Consider the following 19,823-nt stretch of genomic DNA (forward strand, 5'->3'; position numbering starts at 1 on the left):
GATGTCGCGAAAGCATTCAGTTTTCCAAAAAACTCAAAGGAAAGAAAACTACAATTGGACTACATACGAAATAAGGGAAACTTCGAGCACAACAGTCATGTTTTGGAAACACAAAAGGGAAAACTAATCCCATGTAAACAACCGGGAAAAAAATCAGAGGGACATAAATTTGCACATTGCATTCACTGCTATGGGTTGTTCTCAAGAAGAGCGATGTGGCGGCATTTCAAGGTCTGCAGCTTCAAACCCGAAAGTTCTAAACCAGGTAAAAAGAGAGTTCAGGCATTGTGTGCTTTCGCTGAACGTTCTCCATCGGAATATACAGACGCGTATTGGAAGTTCTTGAGTGTAATGATTCAGGACAAGATTGCAGTTGCAATTAAAGGAGACAACTGCATCCTCAATTATGGGTTCAGGTTGTTCAAAAAGAATGAGAAGATAGTCAGTCAACACCAGTATATACGCCAAAAACTGAGAGAACTTGGTAGGCTTTTATTGGAAGCTAAAAAAATCACATATGTGAAGACCATTCTAGAACTCATCAAACCTGAACAGTACTCCCAGGTTGTCAGAGCTGCAAAGAACCTATCTGGATTCAGTGATGAAACTGGCATATACCAATGTCCCTCTCTTGCACGCAAGGTAGGACACAGCCTGCATTCGTTGGCTATGTTTATCAAGTCCGAAGGACTGAAAAAGAAAGATAAAGAAACCATTAAAAATGCTGAGGAGTTCGCACAGTTGTATTTAGAGAGTTGGAGGTTTGATATTGCAGGCCAGGCATTAACCCAGCTTAACCGGGCCAAATGGAATGCACCGCAACTTTTACCTCTTACACAAGATATCCAAAAGCTACATTGCTATCTAGAAGAAAAACACCAGCAACATCTCAAAGATTTAAAAGAACATCGTTCATCCACAAATTGGAAGGAACTTGCAAAAGTAACGCTGACTCAAGTTATGCTTTTTAATCGGCGGAGAGCAGGTGAAGTGTCCCGAATGCGCCTGTCTGCATACTTATCGAAGGACACATCAGAGGAACAGGGAGATGTAAATTTGGCCCTCACAGCGCTTGAGCAGAAGCTCTGCAGGCATTTTGTTCGAATAGCAATTGTTGGAAAAAGAGGAAGGAAGGTTCCTGTTCTTCTAACCCCATTAATGAGAGAATCACTTGATGCTCTTACTGAGAGCAGAGAAGAATGTGGGGTGCTGAAGGACAATGAATATCTGTTTGCATTGCCACAATCTGACCATTACCTCAGGGCTTGTGACTGCATGAGGCAATTTGTCAGTGAATGTGCTGACATAAAAAATCCTCAAGCGTTAACATCAATTCAACTGAGGAAACATATTGCTACCCTGTCTACTGTTCTAAACCTCAAAACCACCGAGCTCGACCAGTTGGCAGACTTCCTTGGTCATAATATCGCTGTTCACAGGAAACACTACAGGCTCCCAGAAAGCACCCTCCAATTAGCCAAAGTAAGTAAAGTGCTCCTGGCAATGGAACAAGGACGCCTAGGAGATTACAAAGGAAAGAGCCTTGATGAAATACAAGTCGATGTGAATGGTAATTAACTTTATATTCTTGAAGGCACTATATATGACATTTAGTCTTCCGCATTCAGAAAACAACTATTTACCATGTAAAACATAGGGCAGTAATGGTGACGGGATGAGAGATAATACTACTGTTGTATACTCTTGCAGATTGCCCATAGTTTCAGCTTTCCAAACTCAACTTTTTATCAATTATCATTTTAGAGACCATTGACATGGAGGGACCTTTAGCAGAGGACATTGAAGGTATGTGTATACGATGTTCCTAAATTGATTATAAATAATCTGTTTTAGATATTTTGTGTATTGTATTCTTAAGTTATTTCCCTCTCCAGATGTCAGTATGCTAGGAGATGATGGGTCAGACGATGAGGTCAGCATGTCATCCACGCAAGAATGTACCTCCACATCACAAAGTCAAAACCAGGGAGTGTCTGCAACCGGTGAGCTTGAACGCAATTCTTACCTTTCGTGCATTTCACACACCACATGGCAAAAATTTGAACATCAACAACTCCACCTCCCTCCTTTGTCCCACCCACTTCTTTCTCCTGCTACTCTGTCAGGAGACCTGTCTGATGCAGAGGCTGCACAATCAGTCAAACACAACCCCCGTTTTATAACTGAACACTGCGTCAGTACTACCTGAAATTACAACTAGCATTAACTGTGAGGTTAGCGTGTACCCACCTATTGCTTATAGGTTGCTCTAATCTCTCGGCACAGACTTCATACAGGGATAGCACAGCTACTCCAACACGTCCCTGTCACTACAGAACATCTGAAATGTGCGTGATAAGGTGATGCAGGACAATTCCCTGGGCACATTATCCAAGTCTGCTTCATGGCAGCAAACAGACTCCACGGTTGTCCGCATTGCTGAGCAGTGACCGCACTTGCACTGCAAAGGGTTGCCGACCCTCTCCTCACTTTCATCTCCGTCCGGAGCCGCTGCAGCTCCCTCAACTTCCGCAAAAACGGGTCTCTCAACCCTCCTCCTCATCACTGGCTCAAACACACATGCCATCGGGTTAGATGACATCAAATAAACTCGTACAGCCTTGTCGTCTTGACATGTTTCCTCCTCATCTGTGTACTCATACTCGACTCGCTGTAACTGTGTACTCGTACACAGTTGAGGAGGAAAAATGTTTGAGTAGCCGTGCAATCCCTGCGTGAAGTCTGCGCCGTGAGATTGGAGCAACCTATAAACAGTAGGTGAGGGCACACAAACCTAAACGTTAATGCTACTTGTGATGTCAGTAACAACAGTCGCTTTTTGTCTGATGAAATCAGTTCATCTTATATTGTCCAACATACAATCTTTTCGGTGCACAGCTACTTCAGCACTAGTGGACTGCGTGGGACGGTCTGTCGTCCGTACACTATATGAGGAAATATACTGCTTGAGGGCCACTATCCTTTAGGTCTTAGATGTTTCCCTGCTGCAACACACCTGATTCATTGTGCAGAGCTTGGCAACAAGCTGTTTGATCTATTTAATTTGAATCAGGTGTGTTGAAGCAGGGAAACATCTCAGAGCTGCAGATTAGTGGCCCTTGAGGACTGGAGTTGCCCATTCCTCGGCTAACATGACAACTAATTTTCACGTCATTAGTCACTTGAAAAGAATTTCAGGACGATAGGAGACGGGATGAAATAAACTGTCTCTTTAAGAGACACAAATCCCATATACTGACTTCTTGTTAAGTGCCTTGAGACGACATCTGTTGTGAATCGACACTATATAAATAAACTGAATACTGAATTGAAAATTGAATTGAATATACTAAATTATTTTATAAAATAACACAACCACTGTACTGACGGCTATTACATATTTCAAGTAGTGTATACTACAATAAAGTTATTTCTTTGTCCAGATGTCAGTATGCCAAGAGAAGAGGGGTCAGAAGATGAGGTCAGCATGTCATCCCTGCAAGAATGTCCCTCCACATCACAAGTCCAAAACCGGAGTGTGTCTGCAAAAAAGAGAGGTAAGCTTTGGGGCTTGCACTCTCTTTTGGGCCAGAGCTGCTCATTTATTTTTAAGGGCTTTTACTTTGCCTCCTTGACTCAACACTTGAAAAATGTCTGTCCCTCCTTACTGTCCGGTGGCACAAGCCTGACAGTGGCTTGAAAGAAGCTGTTGCAGGAACAGACCTTGTGAGCCTGCATTGTCGCAGGTTGTAGGGTTGGGGGAAGACTGACATTATCACCTTTATATCAATAAGAAGTCTGTTGTATTTTGGCAGCACAGGGGGGCTGGGTTTTTTCCACCGCTTCATGCACTCTTTCAGCAACGAGACCCAAACATCCGGAGACTTGTGATCACTCTGGCCAATCACAAGAGTACATACACGTAGCTGCGTTTGAGTAGCTGGGCTGCACGTCAGGTCCGAAGAGGTGCCCATCAAGCTAAATAATTATGGATTAATTTGCTGTGTTTTTGTTTTTACCAAACCAGTGTATAAAATGAATAATATTCTCAGTCATGTTATTATGAAGAGTTGTTTATTCCAACAAATAAGAACTTTATTTATTTACATTGTTAACAGTGCCATGTCTGCAGTGTTCTCTCGCTCTCCACTGAAATCTGTGTGCTCAGTGTGAAGTCCACCTTCACTTATAGTGGTAATCCCAGAAATGGTTCCTGTTCTCTGAAAAACAGAGGCGGACATCACACTTGCTGCATTGGGTATTGGTGTACCCTTTACTGCAATGTCTGCAGTGCCCTCTCTTTGTCTTCAGGGGGAAATGTCCAGTTTCCAGTTTTTTTTAGAAGAGGGAGCCTTTGGACTTCCATCATCCATGTGTGGTCTCTTTCCACTATTCAGAGGGCTCCTGTCTCTGGGCTCTTGTTGATTGAAGATGGCCGTCCTCTCTTTGGTGTTTTCAGTGTTGTGTCCACCAGATTAGAATATAAAGAACAAATGTATCAATTTATGTACATCTCAAATACCAGTCTGATTTATCACAAACAAGGTAAATAGCACAAATAGATCATTACCGTAATGAGAGAGGAAGCCAGCTATGCTTGGAACTTGCTCATGTTCAGTATCTCCTCCTTTGGCATCCTGAGAGCATAGGCTGTGCTGCTTGTAGAGGAGCCAGGCGTTGACCACAGCAAGGGTGATTGTGTGCCAGAAGATGTACATGTACCACCGCCAGGATTTCAGTGCATACTTGTGTTTTGCTGTAAATGAGTCCAACAAATCCACACCTCCCATGTATTTATTGTAGATGCCCACAATGGAAGCCTTTCTAACATCAATGTAGGTATTGGCGGCTTTGTCCCAGTGTTGAATCTCCTGAACAGGTTCTGGTCCAGCGAAGGATGACACAAGTGTCACCGCCCTGTTGTCGTACCATTTGACAGCACAGATGTTGTTTCTCCTCCACTCTGTGGTCAAAGCTTCCTCTGCCCTTCTTCTTCAAGCTCTTCACATGTAAAGATTACAGTTGGGTAGATGCACTTGCCTTGCTGTTCCCACATAATGGATTCCTTGCTCAAGGAGCTTCATGGAACGGTGGTGAAGTAGTTGTCTGCCTAGATCTTGTTGTGTTGACCCTTTGGAAATGTGGAGTCAAGCTTCATTACAACATCACCTGACAATCCAAGTTCAGATTTGACTCGTACTTCATTGTTGCTCCCTTGGTAAACATCAAAGTCAAGCATCATGCTAGAGATTTCAGCTTTCACCCATACTTTAAAGCCCCATGAGCGTAGATTACCTTGCATATACTTCTTGATGCTGCTGAACTTCCCGTTGAAGGGTATCATCATCTTGTCCATGGAATGTGCTCTTCTGGTACCACCTGCTGCAGGCAGTTTTCTCTGAGTGAATCAAGCTGTGGTCTGAGTTTCCAGAGTTTGTCCCTCTTTTCAGTCTTTGGCACGGTTAAATTGTTTACAAAATGTAATGTTCCATCCTCAGGTACATGCCCAATGCTGCCTGTATTTCTTTTGTATTAGTGTTGACTGATCTTTCGTCATTTTGAATGCTGTACTCGTTCGTATTTGTTGCCAGAGCTTGAACCAAAGCAAAACGTATTTTGTTTTGCCAGAGCTTGGTGTGTGGAGGGAGGTGACATCATCTGTGAGAGCTTGACCAGAAAAATCAGTGACGTCTGTCATGTGGCATGATGTATTTCTTTGATTGCCCGGGCTCAATATTCACATTAGCTGGACATTCGGTAGGTTCTTGGTTTTCTTTGTCCACAGAGACATCAATATCTGATTCTTCATCACTTGCATCAGTGTTGTCAAAATCTATGTCCACATCACTTTCTCCTTTTTGGATGATGGCAATTATATTGTGCACATTGTACCGAGGATTTCTCCTTGCTGGTGGCATTCTGAAATGAAAAAGATAAAATTGAAACAAATGTACATTGTATATACAAATAGCACACATGCCTCATTATGACGCGTTCACACTTTGGACTGAAGCAGCCTATTCACACATCTCACCGGTCACACTATACCTAATGGCTCACCTATAGTAGACTGTGATTGTAATCATTACAGGAATGCATTCAGCGTCCAGTTTACAACAAAATCTAACAGTGATGAACATTTACACCTGTGCCAGAACAAAGCACCAGGAGCATCCCGCACAACTTGGAGGATTGGCCAGGTGTCTCTTGTAAAAGAGATATTGGATCTCAATGGGACAGACCTGGTTAAATAAAGGTTATAGGCCTAATGATAAGCACTTTGACTATAAATTGATAAGAACATTTTGTTTACCAGTAGACTAAGAAAGGGCAGATTTGCACAAACAGAATTTCTTTGTTAGAAAGTCCTGAATGTGATAGCAAATTATGTTTAGATATGGCAATATATCTTTCAACTTTAGTCTCTAATACAGTATAGAATATGTATTACGATATAAAGCTAAAGGGTATAATGTTTAAATCATGTATAATTTGTTGTGAACATTTTCATTTAAGTTCCCCTCAAGATGTTCCTCTTAAAAACAGGGCAATTATGACCGCCACTCTCATCCAACATTGTAATATGCAACATTTACTGTATATGTCCTTGTTCTAGACACTGTAATAAACACAGAAAAACATATTCCAAGCATTTTACTTACTTGAAGATGAATCCAGTCCAGTAAATCAACGGGATGTTGCTTGATCAGAAAATTGTAGGATGTGTCACTTCTTGACTTAAGGGTGGGCTTTGTATACAAATCCTGGATCCAATTACATGGTGGGATTAAAATGTTGGACCCACAGATCATATTGATGTGGTTGTATAAACAAACAAACAATAAAAAAAAGACAAAAGGGGTTTTGGGGAATAACCACAATTGTTGTAATTCTGAAACAGTGTGTCTTACAGGGTTAAGTAAGATTAAAATTTCTTTATAAAAGAAAACCTACAATGTTTTGTGTTTTTGCCTACATAGGAAAACAAACGGCTGTCAAAAGAAGCTGGACCCCAGACGAGTGTGCTGCAGTGGACAAACATTTGAGGAGATTTATTGTAATGAATCAAGTTCCTGGTAAAGAAGAGTGTCAGCGCTGTATTACTGCAGAACCTCAAGCTCTCAGAAACAGAGACTGGAAAGCAGTTAAATTTTATGTTAAAAATCGCATTACAGCCCTGAGAAGAAAAGTCTAGTGTAAGCACCTAATGGAACTGAGGTAAAACCAAAACATTAGAGGTAGGATCTTAAAGTGTTTTGTCTTTGGTTGTGTTCTGTTGTAACCTTTTTGTTGTTGTTGTAGGGGTTTGCTCAGGTTTTATGGATGTCCAGTGGCCTACAAATATACACATTTCACAGTTCTTATTTCATTTCATTTCATTGTTAATTTGATGGATGTAGGATGGATGTTGGTTGTGTGGATGTTGGATGGATATTGAATAGATGTTTGATAGATGGATGGATGTAGGATAGATAATGGATGTTAGATGGATGTAGGATAGATAATGGATGTTAGATGGATGTAGGGTAGATGATGGCTGGATGGATGTTGGATGGATAGATGTTTGATGGATGAATGTTGGATGGATGTAGGGTAGATGATGGATGGATGGATGGATGGATGGATGGATGGATGGTAGATGTTGGATGGATGTAGGGTAGATGATGGCTGGATGAATGTAGGGTAGATGATGGCTGCATGGATGTAGGGTAGATGATGGATGTTGGATGGATGTAGGGTGGATGATTGTTGGATGGATGGATGTTGGCTGGATGTAGGGTAGATGTTGGATGGATGGATGATGGATGGATGGATGTTGGATGGATGGATGGATGTTGGATGGATGGATGATGGATGGATGGATGTTGGATGGATGGATGTTGGATGGATGGATGTTGGCTGGATGGATGTTGGATGGATGGATGTTGGATGGATGGATGTTGGATGGATGTAGGGTAGATGTTGAATGGATGGATGTTGGATGGATGGATGTTGGATGGATGTAGGGTAGATGTTGGATGGATGGATGTTGGCTGGATGTAGGGTAGATGTTGGCTGGATGGATGTTGGCTGGATGGATGGATGTTGGATGGATGGATGGATGTTGGATGGATGGATGTTGGATGGATGTAGGGTAGATGTTGGATGGATGGATGTTGGCTGGATGTAGGGTAGATGTTGGCTGGATGGATGGATGTTGGATGGATGTAGGGTAGAATTTTGAATGGATGGATGTTGGATGGATGGATGGATGGATGGATGGATGTTGGATGGATGTAGGGTAGATGTTGGATGGATGTTGGATGGATGGATGTTTGATGGATGTAGGGTGGATAATGGCTGGATGGATGTAGGGTAGATGATGACTGGATGGATGGATGTTGACCAGATGTTGGATATATGGATGGATGGATGGATGTTGAACAGATGTTGGATATATGGATGGATGGATGGATGGATGGATGGATGTTGAACAGATGTTGGATATATGGATGGATGTTGAACAGATGTTGGATATATGGATGGATGGATGGATGGATGGATGGATGGATGGATGTTGACCAGATGTTGGATATATGGATGGATGGATGTTGACCAGATGTTGGATATATGGATGGATGGATGTTGAACAGATGTTGGATATATGGGTGGATGGATGGATGTTGAACAGATGTTGGATATATGGATGGATGGATGGATGGATGGATGTTGAACAGATGTTGGATATATGGATGGATGGATGTTGAACAGATGTTGGATATATGGGTGGATGGATGGATGTTGAACAGATGTTGGATATATGGGTGGATGGATGGATGTTGAACAGATGTTGGATATATGGATGGATGGATGGATGGATGGATGGATGTTGAACAGATGTTGGATATATGGATGGATGGATGGATGGATGGATGGATGTTGACCAGATGTTGGATATATGGATGGATGGATGGATGTTGAACAGATGTTGGATATATGGGTGGATGGATGGATGGATGTTGACCAGATGTTGTATATATGGATGGATGGATGGATGGATGTGTGGATGTTGGATGGATATTGATATATTCTTATTTATTTTAATACATTTTTTTTAAGGGCCTGAACACTGAAATATTTAACATATGCCCCACACACTTTCAAAGGATTTTTCATTTCTTTAAATATCTCTGTCATGATTTCAAAATTTGAGGCTTCACTGGAAAGAACAACTTGTTAACATGACATTATGGATGCAGTCCAATGAAACATATAATTTCAATGCCTATATAAGAGAAACTGTTGGGTTTACATAAAAGTTCAGGCTGATGTTGTTCAAACATTGAGTGCAGATTGTACAGACCTCTAGACATTAAATTAATAATTTGTTTTAATCATTTAATAGAAAGTTTATTGACTGACAACTGTGTGGCATAAACTGTGTCATTACAATAAAATTGGTCATTTCAGTTTTGTCATAAAACTGTCTTTGAAGCCGTATGTCTTGTAATCTGTAAAGGCAGATGGAAAGTTTCACATATATACATAATTAATTGCTCATTACAAAAATAACTATTTTAGTCCAAAATAAGGAAACTGGGAGTAATAATAAAGGCTGGTGTCAGCAGCTGCAGATAGTGACCTTGGGCCCCATTAACATATAAAAACTTGGTATGTATGTGTGTATGTGGGCGGACCCCACAAGTTGGCAATCCTAGAAACGGTTCCCACAAGGGGCCAAATACCTTTTTCGACAAAACTTTTGAAATTTGTCAAATTGAAGTGATATTAATGATTGAGATTTTTTTTTGGATCTAAGGTTGTTTTTTACAGCAGTGTAGGACCACTGGAAAGGGTGGATCCCACAACGCATAAAAAAACTGGTGGTCCCCATGAGGGGGCCTGCGCAAGAATGTGTGTGTGTGTGTGTGTGTGTGTGTGTGTGTGTGTGTGTGTGTGTGTGTGTTGATGAACACTGTCAGTGATGACCTGATGTGTGTGTGTGTGTGTGTGTGTGTGTGTGTGTGTGTGTGTGTTGATGAACACTGTCTGTGATGATCTGATGTGTGTGTGTGTGTGTGTGTGTGTGTGTGTGTGTGTTGATGAACACTGTCTGTGATGATCTGGTGTGTGTGTGTGTGTGTGTGTGTGTGTGTGTGTGTGTGTGTGTGTGTGTGTTGATGAACACTGTCAGTGATGATCTGGTGTGTGTGTGTGTGTGTGTGTGTGTGTGTGTGTGTGTGTGTGTGTGTGTGTGTGTGTGTGTGTGTGTGTGTGTGTGTGTGTGTGTGTGTGTGTTGATGAACACTGTCAGTGATGATCTGATGTGTGTGTGTGTGTGTGTTGATGAACACTGTCTGTGATGATCTGATGTGTGTGTGTGTGTGTGTGTGTGTGTGTGTGTGTGTGTGTGTGTGTGTGTGTGTGTGTGTGTGTGTGTGTGTTGATGAACACTGTCTGTGATGATCTGATGTGTGTGTGTGTGTGTGTGTGTGTGTGTGTGTGTGTGTGTGTGTTGATGAACACTGTCTGTGATGATCTGATGTGTGTGTGTGTGTGTGTTGATGAACACTGTCAGTGATGATCTGGTGTGTGTGTGTGTGTGTGTCTGTGTGTGTGTGTGTGTTGATGAACACTGTCAGTGATGATCTGATGTGTGTGTGTGTGTGTGTGTGTTGATGAACACTGTCTGTGATGATCTGATGTGTGTGTGTGTGTGTGTGTGTGTGTGTGTGTGTGTGTGTTGATGAACACTGTCTGTGATGATCTGATGTGTGTGTGTGTGTGTGTGTGTGTGTGTGTGTGTGTGTTGATGAACACTGTCTGTGATGATGTGATGTGTGTGTGTGTGTGTGTGTGTGTGTGTGTGTGTGTGTGTGTGTGTTGATGAACACTGTCTGTGATGATGTGATGTGTGTGTGTGTGTGTGTGTGTGTGTGTGTGTGTGTTGATGAACACTGTCAGTGATGACCTGATGTATGTGTGTGTGTGTGTGTGTGTGTGTGTGTGTGTGTTGATGAACACTGTCTGTGATGATGTGATGTGTGTGTGTGTGTGTGTGTGTGTGTGTGTGTGTGTGTGTGTTGATGAACACTGTCAGTGATGACCTGATGTATGTGTGTGTGTGTGTGTGTGTGTGTGTGTGTGTGTGTGTTGATGAACACTGTCAGTGATGATCTGATGTGTGTGTGTGTGTGTGTGTGTGTGTGTGTGTGTGTGTGTGTGTGTGTGTGTGTGTGTGTGTGTGTGTGAAAGTTGAAAGTTTATTTGCACATATAACATTTAAAATACAACTTTACAAATCCATAAAAGAAGAAAACGAAAATACTGTGCGGGAGAGAGTGAGAAGACCATGAGGTCTTATAAAAACCACCTCCCCAAAATCACATTAAATGGACATAAAATTACATGATCAAACAAGACAATACAATCAATACATCAGTCATTTCAATATAACAAATTAACAAGATAAACTCATTTACATGTTAACATTATTTTCAGCTCTCTTTTGAAAGAGTTTAAAGTGGTTTTAGTCTTTAAAATGGAGTCTAAATGATTCCAGAGGGAAGGCCCTCTGTATGTCAGTGTAGATTGATTGGCTGTAGTTCTACAAAAAGGAAGATAAAAGTCTTTACAGTGCCTTGTGGATTAGGCATGAACATCCGAAGAATACATAAAAAAGTTATTAAAAGCTCTGGGCATAATATTTGTCATATTCACATACTTGTACATAAAGATATTTATGCAATAGATGTTAACATTAAATATTGTCAAAATGTTATATTTTATGAAAAGCGGAGCAGATGATGACGATCTATTTGAATTACTCAGAATTCTTAAGAATTTCTTTTGTATTAATAAAATCTTGTTTAGATATGTTTGGCATGTTGCACCCCAAACAATATTACAGTACAGAATGTGGGGATAGATTAAACTGTAATATAATGTTTTCATACATGAAATATCAATTAAAGAGCGAACTCTACTCAGTATACCAACAGATTTCATTATTTTTCTGCAAACATGTTGAATATGATATTTCCAGGTTAGTTTTTGGTCGACAATGACACCTAAAAATTTTATTTGGTTCACTTGGCTATTTTTTAAACCATCAGTTGATACGTCTATGTCCTGACAGTCTCCTTTGTTTTTTGTGCTAAAAATCATAAAATTAGTTTTTTCTATATTAAGAGAGAGTTGATTTACTTTAAACCATTTAGAAATATTTTGGAATTCTTCATTTGCTTCTCTTATCAATGTGTCAATGTTAGAATGAGATAATAGAAGACATGTATCGTCTGCAAACATGAGTGGCATAACATTTTTACAAATAACTCTTAAATCATTGATATAAATTAGAAATAATAGAGGTCCCAAAATGGACCCCTGCGGTACCCCACATAAAAGTTTTCCCCTACTTGAGCTCAGATTGTAAACATAAACAAATTGCTCTCTCTCTTCCAAACAGTTTTGTACCCAATTTAAGGCTGTATGTTTAATGCCATAATTTTCTAATTTTGCTAAAAGAATATTATGATTTACTGTGTCGAATGCTTTCGACAAGTCTAAAAATATACCAATAGTGTTATTTTTCTCATGCAGATTTTTTGTGATTTTATCGACAAACTGTAAAAGAGCCATTTCTGTAGACATGTTCTCTCTGAAGCCATACTGGTGATCATATAAGATCAAATTTTCTGTCAAGTGTTTTAATATCCTTTTATAAACTAATTTTTCCAGTATTTTGGAAAACAAAGGTAGAACTGAAATAGGTCGATAATTGTTCAATAAATGTGAATTCCCAGACTTAAACAAGGGAGTTACTTTAGCTAATTTGAGATCTCTTGGTACAACGCCTGTTTTGAGTGACAAAGAGAGAACATAAGTTACAGGCTCAATAATAGAGGAAGCTACTTTCTTTATGAGACTAGCTCTAGTTTCATCATGTCCTGGAGCTGTGTCCTTCATCTTTAATATGATTTCAAGCACTTCATTAGGAGCTGGAGGATCAAATTCATTTAAGCAAGGATGAGGCAAATCAAAAATTTGTGAAGTAAATTTTCCTGTATTCACAATGTTTTTTGCCAGTGAAGGACCAACATTCACAAAGAAATCATTGAAACCGTTTGCTATATCGATGGAGTTTTGATAATTCTGGATACCATCGGATAACTGAGATGGAATTCCTCGAATTGTTTGTTTTTTATTTAATAATTCATTTATAACATTCCAGGTCTTTTTTATATTTTCACATGAATTTTCTAACTTTTCAGAAAAATATTTTTTCTTGCCATCTTTTAAAACTTTGCTGAATTTGTTTTTATATTTTTTATAGTACGCAGTATTTAACGGTGTGGGGCTAATGAGAGATTTTTTATACAACTTATTTTTAGTAATGGAAGATTTTCTTAATGCAGGTGTAAACCATGGCTTAGAAATATTCCTGTTTTTACTTCTACTTTGTACCAATGGAAAACATTTATTAAACAAAGATGAAAATATATTCATAAATGTCTGATAAGCTGTTTCGGCATCCTGATGTCCGAAGACATGATTCCATGATATCTCAGCCAGTGAGCTTTTAAAAGACTCAACATATTTAGGAGTAAGTCTACGATGTTTCATACTATAGGTTGGCTTTTTTTGCTGAGAATTTGTAAAAAGCAGAAATACAGGGAGATGATCTGAAATATCAGTGAGCATTACACCTGATGTGATTGAATTTACAAAATGATTAGTTAGTATATTGTCAATTAAGGTTGCCGATGAACATGTTATCCTTGTTGGTTTATCAATAAGTGGATAGAAATAATAAGAATAAATTGTATTTAAGAACTCAGTGGAGGAATTAGATTCATGTTTCAAAAGATCAATGTTGAAATCTCCAAGAAGAATGCAAGTCCTATTCTTAACACTTATAATCTCCAGCATAGAGGACAAAGCCTCATTAAAAATGTCAATATCATTATCAGGTGGTCGATAAATGCAACCAATAATTACAGTTTGACCCCCAAAACAGCCACATTTTGGAATTTCTATAAAAACTGCTTCTGCATCAGTTTCAGAAAAATGAATACTCCGATCTTTCCTTTCAAAGAATTCAAAATCGTCATGAATAAAAAGAGAAACTCCACCACCTTTTCTATTAGTTCTACAAAAATGTACTGCATTGTATTGAGGTAAGGAATAAAATTGTCTGATGTCCTCATTCAGCCACGTTTCAGTCAGAGCAAGCACAGAAAACTGATGTTCTAAAGTTAAAAGAAACTGCATGAATAAGTCAAAATTCTTAGGTAGACTACGGATATTCAAATGAAAAGCGGAAAACATGTCCTGATTATAATTTGATTTACTTTTGGACAGTGCATTAAATTCAACTTCATTATAATAATGACATGTATCACTTGACCTTAAATTTAAACTATTTTTATCTGGGTCAACTAGGTCATTATATGATCTATCCTCATCAATATCATCTGGATTAAAGACCAAATTACTTGCAGAGAAACTGTGTGAAAATGACATAGAGGTAAAAACCAAACAAAAGTAAGGCACATGTAAGGCATTTTAACTGGATCGAGGAGGATGGACAATCAGTTGGTCATACTTTAGGAAGGCGATGTTCCCCTTTTTCCTCTCTTCTCTAAGTTTAGGAAGCAGTTCCTTTCGCTTCATGCGGACCTTGTCAGAGTAGTCCTCATTGATATAGAGGTTTGTGCCTTTTAGGGACTTTGCTCTCTTCAGTATTTCTTGTTTGTCCTTGTACCGAAGAAGTTCAATCAGAATAGATCTTGGTCGTCCAGTAGAATCATATTTCCCAATTCGATGTCCTCTTTCAAATTCAATATGCTTTGGTTCTATTTTAAGATGCTCCAGAAAAAGTTTCTTTACTTTTGCTTCAGCTTCAATCCATGTTTCAGACTTTACATTAGAAACTCCATCGATCACAATGTTCTTTTTTCTTGATATGTTATCCATGTAATCCAGTTTACCCGTTAAGCTGTTTAAAGAAGCTTGGTATTCACCAAAACTTTCTGCAATGGCTTGATGTTTTTCTGCCATCTTGCTTGATTTAGCTTTTATCTCATCTACTTCAGCCTGAGAAAACTGGAGACTTGTTTTCAGGTCCTGAATGTCTTTAGTCACACTTTGGACATCTTTGAAAAGGTTGTCCATGCGAACACACATAGAGTCCACAATCACTTGAACACATGATTTAAAACTCTTCTCTTGTTGATCAAGAAGTTCTTTAAAATGAGTCTTTAGTTGTTCAAGCATCTCCTGGACCATAGGCAATGACACAGAGTCGTCCTCACATTTTCTTGGCATTTTGATGTTTTCAGAGCTTGATTTGTAAAACCAGGCTGGACCAGCTTGAGTAGGCCTTGTATACAATCTGTCAAATATCACTTTAGTTGTCAACCATCCACCTTTCGTAATCCACAATCCAAATGTATCTTGAAGTATGTTTGGAAAAATATAGGTATGGTTATTCCAAAGTGACGTTCAACCATAAAAATAATAAAATACAAGTTCATTGAGTCTTGCTAAGGCTCATGCTGCTGCCACACAGGAAACAGGAAATCAGGATGTGTGTGTTGATGAACACTGTCAGTGATGATCTGGTGTGTGTGTGTGTGTGTGTGTGTGTGTGTGTGTGTGTGTGTGTGTGTGTGTGTTGAGGAACACTGTCAGTGATGATCTGATGTGTGTGTGTGTGTGTGTGTGTGTGTGTGTGTGTTGAGGAACACTGTCAGTGATGATCTGATGTGTGTGTGTGTGTGTGTGTGTGTGTGTGTTGATGAACACTGTCAGTGATGATCTGATGTGTGTGTGTGTGTGTGTTGATGAACACTGTCAGTGATTATCTGATGTGTGTGTGTGTGTGTGTGTGTGTGTGTTGATGAACACTGTCAGTGATGATCTGATGTGTGTGTGTGTGTGTGTGTTGATGAACACTGTCAGTGATGATCTGATGTGTGTGTGTGTGTGTGTGTTGATGAACACTGTCAGTGATTATCTGATGTGTGTGTGTGTGTGTGTGTGTGTGTGTGTTGATGAACACTGTCAGTGATGATCTGGTGTGTGTGTTGATGAACACTGTCAGTGATGATCTGGTGTGTGTGTGTGTGTGTGTGTGTGTGTGTGTGTGTGTGTGTGTGTGTGTTGAGGAACACTGTCAGTGATGATCTGATGTGTGTGTGTGTGTGTGTGTGTGTGTGTGTGTGTTGATGAACACTGTCAGTGATGATCTGATGTGTGTGTGTGTGTGTGTGTTGATGAACACTGTCAGTGATTATCTGATGTGTGTGTGTGTGTGTGTGTGTGTGTGTGTGTGTGTGTGTGTTGATGAACACTGTCAGTGATGATCTGGTGTGTGTGTTGATGAACACTGTCAGTGATGATCTGGTGTGTGTGTGTGTGTGTGTGTGTGTGTGTGTGTGTGTGTGTGTGTGTGTGTGTGTGTGTGTGTGTTGAGGAACACTGTCAGTGATGATCTGGTGTGTGTGTGTGTTGAGGAACACTGTCAGTGATGATCTGGTGTGTGTGTGTGTGTGTGTGTTGAGGAACACTGTCAGTGATGATCTGGTGTGTGTGTGTGTTGAGGAACACTGTCAGTGATGATCTGGTGTGTGTGTGTGTGTTGAGGAACACTGTCAGTGATGATCTGGTGTGTGTGTGTGTTGAGGAACACTGTCAGTGATGATCTGGTGTGTGTGTGTGTGTGTGTGTGTGTTGAGGAACACTGTCAGTGATGATCTGGTGTGTGTGTGTGTGTGTGTGTGTGTGTGTGTGTGTGTGTGTGTGTGTGTGTGTGTGTGTTGATGAACACTGTCAGTGATGATCTGGTGTGTGTGTGTGTGTGTGTGTGTGTGTGTGTGTGTGTTGATGAACACTGTCAGTGATGATCTGGTGTGTGTGTGTGTGTGTGTGTGTGTGTGTGTGTGTGTGTGTGTGTGTGTGTGTGTGTGTTGATGAACACTGTCTGTGATGATATGATGTGTGTGTGTGTGTGTGTGTGTGTGTGTGTGTGTGTGTGTGTGTGTGTGTGTGTGTGTGTTGATGAACACTGTCAATGATGATCTGATGTGTGTGTGTGTGTGTGTGTGTGTGTGTGTGTGTGTGTGTGTGTGTGTGTGTGTGTGTTGATGAACACTGTCAATGATGATCTGATGTGTGTGTGTGTGTGTGTGTGTGTGTGTGTGTGTGTTGATGAACACTGTGATGATCTGGTGTGTGTGTGTGTGTTGATGAACACTGTCAGTGATGATCTGATGTGTGTGTGTGTGTGTGTGTGTGTGTGTGTGTGTGTGTGTGTGTGTGTGTTGATGAACACTGACAGTGATGATCTGATGTGTGTGTGTGTGTGTGTGTGTGTGTGTGTGTGTGTGTGTTGATGAACACTGTCTGTGATGATCTGGTGTGTGTGTGTGTGTGTGTGTGTGTGTGTGTGTGTGTGTGTTGAACACTGTCTGTGATGATCTGGTGTGTGTGTGTGTGTGTGTGTGTGTGTGTTGATGAGACTGTCTGTGATGATCTGGTGTGTGTGTGTGTGTGTGTGTGTGTGTGTGTGTGTGTGTGTGTGTGTGTGTGTGTGTGTGTGTGTTGATGAACACTGTCAGTGATGATCTGGTGTGTGTGTGTGTGTGTGTGTGTGTGTGTGTGTGTGTGTGTGTGTGTGTGTGTGTGTGTGTGTGTGTTGATGAACACTGTCAGTGATGATCTGATGTGTGTGTGTGTGTGTGTGTGTGTGTTGATGAACACTGTCAGTGATGATCTGATGTGTGTGTGTGTTGATGAACACTGTCAGTGATGATCTGATGTGTGTGTGTGTGTGTGTGTGTGTGTGTGTGTGTGTGTGTGTGTGTGTGTGTTGATGAACACTGTCAGTGATGATCTGATGTGTGTGTGTTGATGAACACTGTCAGTGATGATCTGATGTGTGTGTGTGTGTGTGTGTGTGTGTGTGTGTGTGTGTGTGTTGATGAACACTGTCAGTGATGATCTGATGTGTGTGTGTGTGTGTGTGTGTGTGTGTGTGTGTGTGTGTGTGTGTGTGTGTGTGTGTGTTGATGAACACTGTCAGTGATGATCTGATGTGTGTGTGTGTGTGTGTGTGTGTGTGTGTGTGTGTGTGTGTGTGTGTGTGTGTTGATGAACACTGTCTGTGATGATCTGATGTGTGTGTGTGTGTGTGTGTGTGTGTGTGTGTTGATGAACACTGTCTGTGATGATCTGATGTGTGTGTGTGTGTGTGTGTGTGTGTGTTGATGAACACTGTCTGTGATGATCTGATGTGTGTGTGTGTGTGTGTGTGTGTGTGTGTGTGTGTGTTGATGAACACTGTCTGTGATGATCTGATGTGTGTGTGTGTGTGTGTGTGTGTGTGTGTGTGTGTGTGTGTGTGTGTGTGTTGATGAACACTGTCAGTGATGATCTGGTGTGTGTGTGTGTGTGTGTGTGTGTGTGTGTGTGTGTGTGTGTGTGTGTGTGTGTGTGTGTGTGTGTGTGTGTGTGTGTTGATGAACACTGTCAGTGATGATCTGATGTGTGTGTGTGTGTGTTGATGAACACTGTCTGTGATGATCTGATGTGTGTGTGTGTGTGTGTGTGTGTGTGTGTGTGTGTGTGTGTGTGTGTGTGTGTGTGTGTGTGTTGATGAACACTGTCTGTGATGATCTGATGTGTGTGTGTGTGTGTGTGTGTGTGTGTGTGTGTGTTGATGAACACTGTCTGTGATGATCTGATGTGTGTGTGTGTGTGTGTTGATGAACACTGTCAGTGATGATCTGGTGTGTGTGTGTGTGTGTGTGTGTGTCTGTGTGTGTGTGTGTGTGTGTTGATGAACACTGTCAGTGATGATCTGATGTGTGTGTGTGTGTGTGTGTGTTGATGAACACTGTCTGTGATGATCTGATGTGTGTGTGTGTGTGTGTGTGTGTGTGTGTGTGTTGATGAACACTGTCTGTGATGATCTGATGTGTGTGTGTGTGTGTGTGTGTGTGTGTGTGTGTGTGTGTTGATGAACACTGTCTGTGATGATGTGATGTGTGTGTGTGTGTGTGTGTGTGTGTGTGTGTGTGTGTGTGTGTGTGTGTGTGTGTTGATGAACACTGTCAGTGATGACCTGATGTATGTGTGTGTGTGTGTGTGTGTGTGTGTGTGTTGATGAACACTGTCAGTGATGATCTGATGTGTGTGTGTGTGTGTGTGTGTGTGTGTGTGTGTGTGTGTGTGTGTGTGTGTGTGTGTGTGTGTGTGTGTGTGTGTGTGTGTGTGTGAAAGTTGAAAGTTTATTTGCACATATAACATTTAAAATACAACTTTACAAATCCATAAAAGAAGAAAACGAAAATACTGTGCGGGAGAGAGTGAGAAGACCATGAGGTCTTATAAAAACCACCTCCCCAAAATCACATTAAATGGACATAAAATTACATGATCAAACAAGACAATACAATCAATACATCAGTCATTTCAATATAACAAATTAACAAGATAAACTCATTTACATGTTAACATTATTTTCAGCTCTCTTTTGAAAGAGTTTAAAGTGGTTTTAGTCTTTAAAATGGAGTCTAAATGATTCCAGAGGGAAGGCCCTCTGTATGTCAGTGTAGATTGATTGGCTGTAGTTCTACAAAAAGGAAGATAAAAGTCTTTACAGTGCCTTGTGGATTAGGCATGAACATCCGAAGAATACATAAAAAAGTTATTAAAAGCTCTGGGCATAATATTTGTCATATTCACATACTTGTACATAAAGATATTTATGCAATAGATGTTAACATTAAATATTGTCAAAATGTTATATTTTATGAAAAGCGGAGCAGATGATGACG

At 40.4% G+C, this 19,823-nt stretch overlaps 1 protein-coding gene across 1 annotated transcript; it reads left to right on the forward strand.

Annotated features, from left to right (window-relative positions):
• Positions 1-136: 136 nt before the first annotated feature.
• On the forward strand, positions 137-7,541 carry LOC308684995 (uncharacterized protein). The gene is made up of 5 exons (XM_081356399.1): positions 137-1,570; positions 1,765-1,806; positions 1,896-2,003; positions 3,444-3,557; positions 6,981-7,541. The coding sequence occupies exons 1-5, from the start codon at positions 214-216 to the stop codon at positions 7,193-7,195; spliced, it is 1,836 nt and encodes a 611-aa protein (XP_081212525.1). The 5' UTR covers positions 137-213; the 3' UTR covers positions 7,196-7,541.
• The last annotated feature ends 12,282 nt before the right edge of the window (positions 7,542-19,823 follow it).

Source organism: Scardinius erythrophthalmus (assembly GCF_964197995.2).
Source record: "Scardinius erythrophthalmus genome assembly, chromosome: 2".
NCBI classification, from domain to species: domain Eukaryota; kingdom Metazoa; phylum Chordata; class Actinopteri; order Cypriniformes; family Leuciscidae; genus Scardinius; species Scardinius erythrophthalmus.

Excerpts from the sequence above, each read along its gene's own strand:
- LOC308684995 (XM_081356399.1), top strand. The coding sequence starts at position 214 with ATGTGGCGGCATTTCAAGGTCTGCAGCTTCAAACCCGAAAGTTCTAAA. Across the intron at positions 1,807-1,895 it reads TTTAGCAGAGGACATTGAAG|ATGTCAGTATGCTAGGAGAT; the intron begins GTATGTGTATAC and ends TTCCCTCTCCAG. Across the intron at positions 3,558-6,980 it reads TGTGTCTGCAAAAAAGAGAG|GAAAACAAACGGCTGTCAAA; the intron begins GTAAGCTTTGGG and ends TTGCCTACATAG.